This window comes from Rhineura floridana, chromosome 18 (genome assembly GCF_030035675.1).
Source record: "Rhineura floridana isolate rRhiFlo1 chromosome 18, rRhiFlo1.hap2, whole genome shotgun sequence".
NCBI lineage: Eukaryota > Metazoa > Chordata > Lepidosauria > Squamata > Rhineuridae > Rhineura > Rhineura floridana.
In genome coordinates, this window is record NC_084497.1 from 10,205,351 (window position 1) to 10,220,510 (window position 15,160).

General features: G+C 46.2%; 1 protein-coding gene across 1 annotated transcript; it reads left to right on the forward strand.

Moving 5' to 3' along the window:
• Window positions 1–1,633: 1,633 nt before the first annotated feature.
• On the forward strand, window positions 1,634–11,642 carry LOC133372678 (uncharacterized). The gene is made up of 3 exons (XM_061601604.1): window positions 1,634–1,710; window positions 2,659–3,447; window positions 10,473–11,642. Exons 2-3 carry the CDS (start codon window positions 2,660–2,662, stop codon window positions 10,615–10,617), a joined length of 933 nt encoding a protein of 310 aa, XP_061457588.1. The 5' UTR covers window positions 1,634–1,710; window position 2,659; the 3' UTR covers window positions 10,618–11,642.
• The last annotated feature ends 3,518 nt before the right edge of the window (window positions 11,643–15,160 follow it).

A 15,160-nucleotide genomic window follows, 5' to 3' on the forward strand; every position in this document is an offset into this window, starting at 1 on the left:
TGAGTACCCAGATGGTCACAGCTGAGTTTGGCCACCTCCACCCAGCTCACCCATCCACGTCGCGGTGATACATGCCAAGTCAGCCCCTTAATCCGTGATCAAGTTGTGGATGAGTGTGGCCTTATGATGGACTGACCTGGCATTCAATGATATCACCACTGACATGGAACAGCAGGGTGCAGATGCAGTGGTTGTCCTCATGCTCCCCTGCCAGGGGATTGCAGTGTCAAGAGATACATAGGGTGGTATTCAATGCCAATCCTGCTCAGAGTAGACCGTAAAGTTAATAGACATGACCAACTTGGGTTCATTAATTTCAGTGGATCTCCTCTGAGTGGGACATGGCTGATTACAACTTCATGTCTCCAAAGAGGTGTCAGGGAATGTAAATTCATCTTCCAGTCAATGTGAGAAGATTTCTAACATCCCACAAACTCCCATCTCAAAACAAGGAATTAACAATGGGCAAAATTGTTGTTATGTGCCTTCAGGTCAATTTTGTCTTATGGTGACCCTATGAATCAGCGACCTCCAACAGCATCTGTTATAAACCACCCTGTTCAGATCTTGTAATGTCAGGTCTGTGACTTCCTTTATGGAATCAATCCACTATCCAAAATGAGCAAAAAATCATAGTTGTATTGCTTAAATCCAGTTATGAAAAAACTGCAGCAAGCACAAGAGTATAAGGTTTCCCCCAAAATATTAAGTGGAACTGAGAATGTCAGACGATATATGCACATTCCCCCATATGTTGGATATTATGCATATTGGAAAGAGAATGTACAAAATTCAGCCAAGATATGAAGGTCTGCTGGGGATTATGCACAATGACAGGAGAATGTACAAAATGCAGGCGCTATATGCAGGTTTCCTAAGGCTCGTTGGAGATTATATATATTGACCAGGAAATGTGCACCATTTCCTCCTCATGGAAAGTTAATGGGTGCATTCTCCATGAGGCCTGCTGGTTTATAGGGTCACCATAAGTTGGAACCGACTTGAAGGCACATAACAACAACAACCGCTCAGCTTACATTCCCTTTGACATATATATAAATATAGTTTACTAAAATGGTAGAAAATGCTAATAAAAAGGCAGATAGGTCAAGAAGGAAAGTCGCATCCCCCCTGTCCCATTCTCAATAGAGGCCATCCATCTGGGCGACCCAGGGGGATTCATTGCCAAAATTATGTCCAGCCTGACGAAGAGCCTGGTGGACTCAGACATTTGCCCACTGTTTTGTGACATTTTGGTTGGTCATAAACAAAGAGATCTTCTAACTGGCTCCACCCCTTGAGCCACCAGGTTCCATCCTGGCCCCACCCTCTTCAGGCACCAGGTTCCATCAGGTTCCCTGATTCTTTGGGTTCTGTTCTGATGTCTCCTGTCCTCCTGAGTCAGGAGTCCATCCCATCATTAGCAAACCAGGCTCAAATCCCGAAACTGAAACACCAAACCCTCAGCCCTGCCAGGCGCCTCTGGCTCCTAAGCTTGTGAGGTTGAGCAAACTGGGCCTTCCCCAAAAGCAACCCTTCCTTCCCTTCCCCCGCCACCATTTCCTGCCCCCCTCCACAACTTTTTTTTGACAGAAAGAGGGAACTTTAGGTTCCCTTTTTTTACCTCCCCTCTCCCCAGGCAATGTCATTGTGCCAAGGCAGAAGACAGACCTCTTGAGTCTGGCAGCGCAAAGAAAATCTGGATTGCAGGTATGTTGGGGAAGGCGTGAGCGGGTGTTAGGTGTTGGGCTATGCTGAGGGGTGGGGAGGCAATGAAGAGGGTCTGAGCCATGGACTAGTGGGGGGTTCAGCCCAGAATCTGTTCCGTTTCGTGTGTCAGGTCAGAAGCGTACCTGACACCCTAAACAACCTCTGACTAGAATTGGGTGTGCATCGGGGGGGCAGGAGAGGGCAGATCTAGGTCCAGCCACCACCCCAACAGAGACCCCCCAAACTCACCCTTGAGTTGCCCTCCATTTCCAGAATCCTTCTGTTTTAATTGCTAAGTCGTTTGAACAGGATTGTTTTATTGCATATTTTAGCAATGAGCAAGTTTATATTGTGATAGTTTAATGGGATGGTATTATGGTATATCTTAATGATGGATATTTATCTGACAATATTGTGTACTTAGTTTCTATACTTCGCAAAATAGACTTTGAAGTCTATTTTGGCATTAAGTGTAATAATAATAATAATAATCCAATGTTAGTTCTACTCAGAGTAGACCCACTGAAAATTATGACTAAGACTAACTTGGGTTTAATATTTTCAATGGATCTACCCTGAACAGGACTGCTTTGGGTACAACCTACTAATTATATTCCTGGGCCATGAGTTAATTTCTTGGCTTGCCCACTGGACAGGCCAAAGGCTCAGCTGGGGCTGCTGGGAGTTTGAATCTCAATGGCATTTGTAGAGCATCCTGTGGGCTACCCAAAGTCCTTTGCATGAATCGCATGAATGAATTGCATGAAAGTCCTTTGCATGAATCCCAGCAACCCGCTGAGGGCTAGTCCCCTGTGGGGACTAGTCAGGGCCTGATCCACCTTCCTCCCACTCCCAATTAAGGGAATGACAGGGGGAAAGTCCCATCTTGTTCACGCCACATTCACCTTGCTTGACCTCCCCCTCGCTTCCCAAATTATGTTTCTCCAGGATGTGGAGAATCCTGACCACAGCAGTCTTCTGCTACCTTGGTCGTCTGGTGCACACCAAGTGTGCTCTGTCCCAGCTAAGCAACGAAACCGAGGTCTTGGAAATTCTGACCTTTGGCCCCCAGCACTTAGACATGGCATGCCTGAACTTCAGCGGCCGCGGCGTCATCAGGATCGAGGGCAATGTCAGCCTCGGAGTCACAGTGGTGGAGCTGGACCTGTCCCATAACAAACTCCAAAGCCTGCCTCCTGGTTTCCTGGCCCGTGCCAAAGGCATGAAGCAACTGAGGCTGGAAGGGAACCCGCTCCACTCTGTGCCCACTGACACCTTCAGCCACTGCCTGGAGAAGCTCATTGTCAGTTGTGGATGCGACGTGGTTGGGACCATCTTTCCTTACTGTCAGAACTGCACACCCAACATCGAGTGCCAATGTTTTTCCTCGCAAGGGCCAGTCAATGCGTCTGATTTCTATGCCAAGCAGTGCCTTGTGTCCGGGGCCCTCTACGCCGCCATCTTGGTCCCCATTCTGGTGCTGGTCCTCACTGCTGGCCTGGCCTACCTCCTGATTCGGAAGAAGAGAGCGACCACTATTTGCCAGGACAAGCAGGGATCCAGCGTATCTGACGGAGCTCACGGGCAACCACGTTACATCAGCCACGTGGGTCCACAGGGCGATGCGGCCAGGGGCCCGGGCCATCACACTGATTACGAGAACATCCCTGTCAACCAGCCCCACATGACAAAAACCAGGCAAGGCGAGCGCCGGGCCAGTAAGCAGTCAACAAACAGGTGAGACAGGGGGAGGAACCTCTTCCAGCCCAAGGGCTGAGTTCTGTCCTGGGCAACCGTCGGGGGGACTCAAGCCAGTGGTGGGTGGAACCAAAACAACTAATGTAAATCTTCCCTTTGTACAGTAGGCTGGTGTCTACACCAGAGCTTGGGAAAGTTACTTTTTTGAACTACAGCTCCCATCAGCCTAATCCAATGGCCATGTTGCCTAGGGCTGATGGGAGTTGTAGTTCAAAAAAGTAACTTTTCCAAGCTCCGGACACACATACACACACACACTATCCTCCACCCAGGGAACAAGAGGGATGATCTAGTGTTGCTCATTCATTCATTTCATCGGCGATCATTCGTGGCCGAGTAAGATTGTCTTCCAAGATAAGGTCTTTAACGGTGGGTCCGTAAGTGACTGTGTTGCTAGATACACAAGATTTGAGGCATGGGCCCATAGAGAGGGACTTGCAAAAGTGTACACGCGTGCCACTTTATATGCGTAGCTGCAGGTTTAGAATGCAAATATCGCAGGCGCAAAGCCGACAAGCATCCCATACAAACCCTTTTGTGAATCTGCACTCCACCCTAGACCACCCCACATTTGTTCTTCAATTCCGTTACCCCCCCCAGTTAATTTCCCAACAGATCCAGCTCCAAATCTGTGGGATTCCCTTCGTTCATTACCCCCCTGCCCCAAATCATCTCTAGATAGCCATCTTAAGTCATTCAGAAGAACATCAGAAGAACCATGCAACCTTGTCCAGCCTCCTGTCCTCACAGTGGCCAACCAGATGTCTCAGTTGGAAGCCCCCAAACAGGGCCTGAACGCAACAGCGACTTTCCCCACAACTACTATTCAGAAGCATCCTGTCTTCAACAGGGGAGGTAGCCACCGGCACTAGTAGCCATTGGTAGCCTTTTCCTCTGTGAATTTGTCCGATCCTCTTTTAAGGTGGCGATCCCTGCCTTTTGTGGGAGCAAATTGCATCGTTTCACTATGACCTGCATGAAGGACTTTCTTCCGTCTCTCCTGAATCTTCAACTTCGCTGGACGTCCACAAGTTCTAGTCTTACAAGCAAGGGAGAAAAACTCTTCTCTGTCCACTTTCTCCATGCCGTGCATAATTTTAGACACTTCTATCATGTCTCCTCTTACTCTACGCTAAAATGTACCTTTCCTCATAGGGGAGTTGTTCCATCCCTCTTGATCATTTTTGTTGCCCTTTTCTGAATCTTTTCTCCAAATCAATATCCTATCCAGTAGGAATGAGGGAGGAATTTGATTCAGTTCACATTTAAAGGTGAACCTACTTAATCCACCCTTCAAAATGGGCCCTTCCCCAAATTTCTCCATTCAGGTAATGTGTACAAAGATATATATATACTGTAGTACTATCGTGTATTAAAAATGCTTATATTAGGGAACATAATGCCCTTGGGGAAATAGCTTCACAAAAATGTTTATATGTTAGGCAAAACTGCATATAAAACTGTGTGTATTAGGAGGAATTCACACTAAAATGCTGATGAGTTTCCATAAGGACTTTTTTACTATAAATATCGCAAACTGATTTGGAAATGTGGAGAACTGAAGGTACAATTGGACAAATGAGAAATTGAGGGAACCCAAAATGGACAGATTTGTCCATCCTTATTTCATAGAATCACAGAATAGTAGAGTTGGAAGGGGCCTATAAGGCCATCAAGTCCAACCCCCTGCTCAATGCAGGAACCCAATTTCCTTGCAAAGCCCTGCTAGCCAGCAACCTGTGTCCCTTCCCTATTCAATAACTCCCAAATTCCTGTTCCTTTGGGCACTTAGTGCTGGAGCGCACCTCTAGTAATGCCCCCAGAGCCTCATTTTTCATCTTCCTATTGATCAGCTGCCAAAGAAACTCAGTGTTCCCCTCAAGCCAAGGCAATAGATTTATTTATTGATTGATTGAATTTCTTAGTCGCCACTCTGGGCGACGTACAAAATAGGCATAGAAATATAATAGATGGAGAGATTAAACAACATTTGCCTGACGGTGGGACAGAGGCACAAGGAAATCTTGTCGTTAAAGCTGGATGTGAGAACTTCCTTCAAAGAGTTCCTTCCATCAACTCAAGATAAAAACTCAAATGGAAACTACGAACCTCATAAAATGATGTCTAACGGTCAAGAGGGTGACGATGGAGGAAGTGTTGGGTTACTGACAGGGACGGGACAGAAATGTGATTTTGTTTGCATTTTACTGAGAAACTATCCAATTTGCACGTCTCAAACAAGCACATGAATCGAAACACAGCTGCCCTTCAAAATTCAACTTCCCCAAATTTTGCGATGTAGTTTTCCAACCAGTATTTACAAAGATGCATATGTTAGGGGAAAGTGTGCATAATTGTTCATACATTCATTAAAACAACATACTTCAATGCATTATCCTGGGGAAAATTTCTTGCCAAAATTCACCAAAACTGCATACAAAAATATATTCATTTGGAGACCTTTGCACTAAAATGCTAACAATTTTTCATGAGGGTGCTTTTGCAAATTGGTGCAGCAATCTGGACAACTAAATTTAAGATGAAAAATGAAATTGAAAATATTATAGAGGGAAGTATCGAAAGGAGAAGGCACAGAGGTACTGAATGGTGTTCACTGCTTGGACACCGCTGCTGAAACCAATTTTGCTGTTCCATGCAGAAGCGTGGGGATCAGCACAGGTGTTGCGTGGTGTAATTTGGTGGTGTTAGAAGTGCTTGGAAAAAGCCCCTATCTGGAAAGCTGTGGTTCCAGCCACCTCTCCCCCTCAACGAGTTCAATGTTCTAGTTTTGGTGTACAAAGCCCTATACAGCTCAGGACCAGGATACCTGAAAGACCATCTTCCCCTTATATACCCAGTCGATCACTGCGCTCTGCAGGTGAGGGCCTCCTGCAGATACCATCTCATCAGGAGGTCTGTTCCGCACAACATAGGAAACAGACTTTTAGTGTAGTGGCACCTACCCTGTGGAACTCCCTCCCCTTAAATATTAGATAGGCGCCATCTCTGCTATCTTTTTAGCACCTTTTGAAGACTTTCCTCTTTCAACAAGCCTTTTAAGTGGAGACCTATGGTCTGCGTCTGTGTTGGAATTGCGTTTAATATACATATATATATATATATATATTAACAATATGTTTTTAACCCTTTTTAAAAAGATGTTTTTAAAGCTTTTTTAAAAATGTTTTAAACGTTGTTTTGTTTTAATATATTTTAAAATGTGTTTTTATGATGTTTTAAAGTGTTTTTAGCGTTTTTGTTTGCCACCCTGAGCTCCTGCTGGGAGGAAGGGTGGGATATAAATCAAATAATAAATAAATAAAACAAATAAACAAAGCAGAAAGGGGAACTTCTAGTGGGGGGGGTCATTTTTCTTGCACCCAACCTCCCACCTCTGTTCCTGCAAATGGGTTGCGAGACAAATTATTGTGAGTCACCAAGACTCTCAAATGTTGAGACAAGCTCTGGTGACTTGTGTGTGTGTCAGTTCCAAAGGGCCAGACTGCAAGGGGAAAGCGCTCTCCACCGCACCCCACAAGACAGCTTGCTCTCTTTGCTAATTTCCGTTTGGGCAATTGGCTTGCTCTGAGCTTTGAGATGACAGGAAAAGAAATGAAGCCAGTGGGGCAGGGAATCCCCAGGGTGCAACAACACGCTTGTTCCAAGGAATCTGAGAACGGCCAAGACTCAGCCTTAGCTCTGTATAATGTAGCTTTCTGTTTAAATGTTCAATGTTTTTATGTTTAATGTTTTAGTTTAATTTTGTTGCTCTTTATTATTGATTTTATTCTAATATTGTATTTTAATCTTGTTTTGTACACCGCCCAGAGAGCTATTAGCTATGGGTGGTTTAGAAATGAAAATAAATAAATAAATAAAATAAATAAATAAATAAATAAAATTAAAATTAAAATCTATCGGGGGTCCTTGGTTTTCACCAGACCCCCCCTCCACGAGACCAAGTTTGTTGATTGCATGTACTGGAGGTTGGGCCCGAAGGGCAGTTTAGGGATTCTGCTTGTGTACCGCCCACCCCGCTCCACAGCAGACTCCCTGACCGAGGTGCTCGAGGTGGTCTCGGCTGTGCGGTTGCTCTCCCCCAACCTATTGGTTGTGGGGGATTTCAACGTACATGCCGAGGCTGTCCTCACAGGAGCCCCTCGGGATTTCATTGAAACCATGACTTCTTGGGATCTGCACCTTAGTAATACAGGGCCCACCCATGTAGCCGGTCATGCTATTAACCTTGTGTTTGTCTCGGGGAGGGAAGTGTTCTGAAAATGGGGACTGTGTCTTCTAACCCCATGTCATGGTCAGATCACTCTCTGGTGAATATGGACCTCTCGATGCTGCACACCCTCTGCAGGGGACAAGGACCTATTAGGATGGTCCGCCCCAGACGCCTGATGGAGCCTAAAGGATTCCTGAATGCGCTGGGTGATTTGGAGCTGACTGAAGGACGCCCGGTCGAAACCCTGGTGACGGAGTGGAATAGGGAGATCACGGGGGCAATAGACCGGGTGGCTCCGAAACATCCTCTCCCCCTGAATAGAGCTCAGACAGCACCCTGGTATACGCCACAGTTGCGGGGTCTGAGACAGGAGGTGAGACGACTTGAGCGCCGGTGGCGGAAATCTCGCACTGAAGACGATCGGACACTGGTGAGAGCAGCAATAGCTGCCTACCAAGTGGCAACAAAGGCAACAAAGAGGGAATTCTTTGCTGCCTCTATTGCGTTGGCAGAGTGTTGTCCCAGGAGATCGTTCCAAGTGGTCCGAAGCCTGGTCGGTCCAGTTGCTCAGGAACCCATGGAACAGTCTAAAATCTCCTGTGATACTTTTGCAAAACACTTTGCTGGTAAAATCGAGCGCCTGAAGAGCATGATTCCATTTGCCGTGGATACAGGGAGTGGGCCAGAGTCGGCCAGTTGCGATCCGGTCCGGTGGGATTGTTTTCAGCCTCTTCTCTCTGAGGAAGTGGACAAGGTGCTCAGTACTGTGAAGCCAACCACCTGTCTAGTTGATCCTTGCCCTTCGTGGCTTATTATAAGTTGCAAAGAGAGACTGAGCGAAGGGATCAAGGCAATGGTAAACGCATCCTTGAAAGAGGGTGCAATGCCATTAGCCCTCAAGGAGGCGGTGATAAAGCCCATCTTAAAAAAACCCTCCTTGGATCCTCAAGAATTGAATAACTTCCGCCCAGTCTCTAATTTACCATTCTTGGGCAAGGTGATTGAGCGGGTGGTGGCCAAGCAGTTACAGACACACTTGGAGGAAACGGATTATTTAGATCCATTCCAATCGGGTTTCAGGACTGGTCATGGAACTGAAACAGCCTTGGTCGCCCTGGTGGATGATATGAGGAGGGCGTTGGATAGGGGAGAATATACCTTCCTCGTCCTCCTAGATCTCTCAGCGGCTTTCGATACCATTGACCACAGTATCCTTTTAAATAGCCTAGAGAGACTGGGAATGGGGGGCACTGTTTTACAGTGGTTCCGCTCCTATCTCTCAGGTAGGCACCAACGGGTGGCATTTGGGGATGAGGTTTCAGACCCGTGGCCTCTCAATTGGGGAGTGCCACAGGGTTCTATCTTCTCCCCCATGCTATTCAACATCTATATGAAACCGCTGGGGGCTATCATCAGGAGTTTTGGGCTGCAGTGTCACCAATATGCGGATGACACTCAGCTCTACCTCTCATTTAAGTCCTCACCGGAGTTGGCTGTGAATACCATGTCCAAGTGCCTGGAATCCATGAGTGGTTGGATGGGAGAGAACAGACTGAAGCTAAATCCCGACAAGACCAAGGTGTTGCTCGTGGGAGACAAAGGGAGGTTGGGAATTACGGACCTGATGCTTAATGGAGTGAAATTACCCCTGAAAGTTCAGATCCGCAGCCTTGGGGTCATTTTAGACTCCCAGCTGTCCATGGAGGCTCAGGTTTCGGCAGTGAGCCGGGCAGCTTGGTATCAACTACATCTGATACAGAGGCTGCAACCCTACCTTCCTGTTCATCTGCTCCTACAAGTGATACATGCCCTGGTCTCCTCTCGCTTAGACTACTGTAATGCGCTCTACGTGGGGTTACCCTTGAAAACAGTCCGGAAGTTGCAGCTGGTACAAAATGCGGCGGCACTTGATTAAACGCAGCCGTCGCCGTGATCATATCACTCCAGTATTAATAGATCTTCACTGGCTACCAGTTGTCTACTGGGCTCAATTCAAGGTGTTGGTGCTGACCTTTAAAACCCTATACGGTTTCGGCCCAGTTTATCTGCAGGAGCGCCTCCAGAATCACCAATTATGCCGCCTAACACGATCAGCCTCACAAGGCCTTCTCTCGGTCCCACCGGTGAAAACAGCTAGGCTGGTGCGGACCAGAGAGAGGGCATTTTCGATTGTGGCTCCCACCCTCTGGAATTCCCTTCCGTTAGATCTTCGACATGCTCCCTCCCTGATAAGTTTTCGCAGAGCCTTAAAAACCTGGCTTTTCAGGCAGGCCTTTGGGGTTGGGGTGGACTAGTTTTATGATGTTTTAACTGTAAATCTGGTTTTAAATTCATTATGATTTTGTGCTATTTGTATATTGTTTCTCATGTTATTGTAAGTCGCCTAGAGTGTCCGCTAACCCAGGCAGATAGACGATCAATAAATAAAATTTTATTATTATTATTATAAATTAGCTCTCTCTCTTTTTTTAGAACCCTGAGGACTAGTACCTTAGCTTTTTAGTGATAGAACATCTACTTTTTGCATGCAGAAGGTCCCAGGTTTAATACCCGATGGGACTGCTGGGACAAGACTCCCCGCCTGAAACCCTGGGAAGCCGCTGCCGGTCTGTGTGGACAATACTGAGCTAGAGGAACCTGCGTTCTGACTCAGTGAATCAGCTTTGCAAATATCGCAAAGTGTTCCAGCAAGTGGCATAGAGGAGGAGGTGTCTGACACGACAGAAACGAGAATGTAGCTCCTTTCTTTTCTAATTTCATTTTTTCTCTTCAGGTTGTCCCCCCAAGTCCCGGACACCAATGGCCCCCATAGTGATCAGCCAGTCTATGCCAATGCTCAGGATTTGTACTACAACTATGTCGGGAGTGCCGCCCCAGCAGCTGTGGATGAAGACATCTACATTATTCCAGATCAATGACCACTCACACACTCGCTTGGCTGTTGTCCCTCCACAAAGCATCTTCTGTTTTTAAAGTCTCTATCATGGTGACCTTTTGCTTTTGCTTTTTTTTTTTGCAGGGGGGCATATAGAAAGAACATTGGAAGGAGTTCCTCTTTTCTTTATGACTCATACAACTGCAGTTGCCTTTGTTCACCGATATGACATTGGAGGGGGTTCATTCTTAATTTTCTGGCAAAATGAAGCATTCAATAATTATCTGGAGGAACTCCTCCCCCCAACTTTTCAAATCTAACATGCAGTCAAGGGAATGATTTCCTGCATTTCACCCCCTGCAGGGTGTGTGTGTGTGAGAGAGAGACAACAGGGAAGAAGGAGGGAAAACTTAATTTAAAAAGTGAGAGTGCAGTTTTGGGTAACACAGAGAATTACATAACTGTCTGACAAGAGACCACCTCAGCATCTGGAGAGTGTGTGGGAGAAATGTTCACCTGTGCACTGCATGACATCTTTGCCGTCCTGCCGTGTGCATTGATGTGCATGGGTGCTTGAAAAGATGGGTCTGCCGTCCCACAATGCCAAGGGCTTTGATAGGGATAGCCCATGATGCAAATTTGTGTGTGCTTGTGTAAAGATGTGGTGTAGTGGTTACGGCGCTGGACTACGACCTGGGAGACCAGGGTTCGAATCCCCACACAGCCATGAAGCTCACTGGGTGACCTTGGGCCAGTCACTGCCTCTCAGCCTCAGAGGAAGGTGATAGTCAACCCCTCTGAATACCGCTTACCATGAAAACCCTAGTCATAGGGTCGCCATAAGTTGGGATCGACTTGAAGTCCATTTCCATTTTCTGTAAAGATGCAATTTTAGGCCAAATTTTGGAGACGGGGAGAAACAGGTGCTTGCTATACGGACTCACACTGAGCTGCACGAATAGGGTGTTCTAGACCCAGGATACTGTATGTGGATCGGGCCCACTCCCAATCTTGGCCAGAACTGCTGTTTATGTACACATTAAAAACGAAAACAAGTGTTGTTCCACATCTTCACATGACTTCTCTCTCCGTCTCTCTCGTAGGGGAAGGGCCCTAGTTCTGGGGTAGAGCGCCTGTCCGCCTTCCATGCAGGAGGTCCCAGGCGCATCTTCAGGTTGGACGGGGAAAGCCTCCCTTGTCTGAAATCCTGGAGAGCCACTGCCCATCCGTGAGCCAATACTGCGCTTGATGGGCCAATGGTCTGACTCAGTGCCGAGTACTTTCTATAACTCTGGGGAAATTAAAATGGGGAACTGAATGGCTTCATTTTCTGTTCGAAATCCCCTGAGTTACAAGGTGGGAGGATTTTGCTGGGTAACGGATCCAAAGTTCCTTTGGGTGCACAGAAACAGTTGTTTGGATCTTGCCCAGTGTTTACTCCCGAAGGAGGACAGCAAATACATGCGTAGACATATGCAGTTCCTGCCCGAGGCAGCTGTGATATAACTGTGCCACTTGACCCCAGAAACCATTGCTGCCTTTGTTTTCACCTCCAACTGGTTTTCTTCCAGCGCCTATTGTGGCTTGACCAGAAATTCAGGACTGGAATCCGCTGAGTGCCTGCCCCCAGGACTAAGCTTGGAAAGGTTGGTGGGGAAGGGGTGATGGGCCAAGGCAGCCCTTAATTCCTCCAAAACACATACTCCCATGGCTGAGAGATGTAGCAAAATCATCATCACCGCCATCTGAAAATCTGGAAGCCCCCAGTTCAAATCCTGCTGCTGCCACCCCACCTTAGCCAGCCCTCTCTCAGAGCCCCACTTGCAAAATCAGGATGATGATACCAAGCTACCCTACAGAGATGCCGTTATGTCATAACATCAATAGTAATAAAAATGAAAATATTATCTATTGCTTCCTATGACGCAGCTTGAAGCGATTGCGCATCACAGTCAAAAAATATGTAAAACAACTGCATATATGAAAACAATTCAAAACCACAGCATATATATAAACGCCAGCTTCCATTCTGATATGGAATGAAAACCTCCACTTGGAAGGCTTGTTAATAACACCGTCCCACTTTACTGAGTCGTCGTGAGGACTGCAGCGATGTGGATGGGCAGCAATGAGTGCCCTGAACGCTCTCGAGCACTGCAGAAAATGCAGTCTTACTAAAAATAAAATATTTGTTTTATCTGCTCTTTCCCATTGATGTGAGAGGGCAATATTAGATGCTTAGAGAGAGAGAGCCAGCCCTGGCCCCAAGGCAAGGGGGCCAGCGTGTCCTACTTTACAGAGACAGGGCTCTACTTGGAGGCCTCCTCAGTTTGTCTGGTCTGAGTCTGGTTTAAAGAGAAAACCCTAATAAAGGATGTTGCCCACACACTGTTTGTAGCACCTGGACAGCAGACTGCACAGGCCCTCACAGCTTTCATAGAATCATAGAAGAGTAGAGTTGGAAGGGGCCTATAAGGCCATCCAGTCCAACCCCCTGCTCAAGGCAGGAATCCAAATCAAAGCATTCCCGACAGATGGCTGTCCAGCTGCCTCTTGAAGGCCTCCTGTGTCGGAGAGCCCACTACCTCTCTAGGTCATTGATTCCATTGTCGTATGGCTCTAACAGTTAGGAAGTTTTTCCTGATGTTCAGCCGAAATCTGGCTTCCTGCAACTTGAGCCCATTATTCGTTCTCGTTCTCTACTCTGGGGGAATGGATTGTGTTTCTGTTCAAATCAGTGGTGGGTGATCTCTGCCCCATGGGCCTAATTTGGCCAGCCAGGCCCCAGTGAAGGGCCCTACGGGGCCATAACCAATTCCACCCACCTGTCAATCATGCAATGTCACCCGCGTCAGTCATTTTGATCTGCTCCACCGCTTTCCACCGCTTTCAGCCTAACCCTGGGAAAGTTTGAGGTGTTCTGCGCACAATTCCCGCTAAGACTAAAGGGGAATTGAATGCAAAAGGATGTAATACATAACATGTATAAAATGATATAAAATGCAAGAAATGACTTTGGCCTTTGGCCCCTCCCACCATCAGAATGTGGCCCCTGGAAGGTTGCCTGGGTTTGAATCTGGCCCTCAGACTGAAAGTGTTTCCCCACCCCAAATTAAATGATAGTTGTTGGGTTGTATCCAGTTTTAATCCTACTCAGAATAGACTCATTGAAATTGATGGACAAGGCTAACTTAGGTTTATTTAGTGCAGTGGGTCTGTTCTAAGTATGACTTAGCTAGATAAAATTGATCATTTCTGCATTTGCATTTATACATGTCAATGAGCACATAAAAATTCTATGTCCCCTCTTGTCTGCCTTTGTTGGGGGGCAGGAATGTGGCATAAGTGGGACTCCCTCCCTTAAATATTAGACAGGCGCTGTTATCTTTTCTGTTATCTTTTCGGTGCCTGTTGAAGATCTTCCTCTTTCAACAAGCCTTTTAAGTAGAGACCTTATCCCAGTCTCCATCTGTGTTGGAACTGCTTTTTAATACGTTTTTAAACCCTTTTGTTTTTTTAGACAATATGTTTTTAACCTTTTTTTTTTAAGAGGTCTTCAAAGCTTTTAAAAAATGTTTTTAAAGCTGTTTTAATGTATTTTAAAGTCTGTTTTTATGATGTTTTAAAGTGTTTTGAGTGCTTTTGTTTGCCGCCCTGGGCTCCTGCTAGGAGGAAAGGCAGGATATAAATCAAATAATAAATAAATACATAAAAATAAATAAATAAATGAGCATCCTACCCCCGAGGAGACCGCCCTCAAAACCAGAAGCGTGCACACGTTGCAAAAGCAACCACTGGAGATTCAGCGCTGCACGACGACGGGAAGTTTGTGCTTCCCACTTTTCCAGATAACAGGGGAGGGGGAGTCCCTCTGCACTCATATCAGTCCAGGAGCTGCACTATCTATTAATGGGAATGAGAGTTCCCGATAAGATGGTGTCAACGGTGTGACGTGCCAAGCAAATATTAACCAGAGAAGTAGAAGAGTGGCTACAAAGTGGAGGATTAAAACTGGATTATTAGAATATTATCATTACTGCATTTACATCCCACCTTTCCTTCAAGGAATTCAAGACAGTATACATGGTTCTCCCGCCTCTTGTTTCATCCTCACAACAGCCCTGCAAGATAGGTTAGGCTGAGAGGCAGCAACTGGCCCAAGGTCACCCAGTGAGCTTCATGGCTAGCGATTTGAACCCAGATCTCCAACACCCTAACCAATACACATGGATTTCCTCCCCCCCCCACCCCGGATGGAATGAGGGTTGTTTCCAGATGGCGATTGATCATGACCTCAGCCCATGCAGGTTTGGGGGAGCATCCTCGAGGGATGGAAAAATCTGTCAATTTTGGTTTCCCTGATTCTCATTTTTCCAGTCTTAAATTCTCCACATTTATTTATTTAAAACATTTATTATTACATTATATCCCACCTCTCCTCCAAGGTGTTCAAGGTGGCAGCCATTAGTTTGCATTTTTTTTAAAAAAGTCTTCATGAAAATTTGTGGTATCTCCTGTTATATACATTTTTATATTTCCCTAACATTTTGTGTGTTATTTTCACTAATTCTGAGTAGATATGCTAA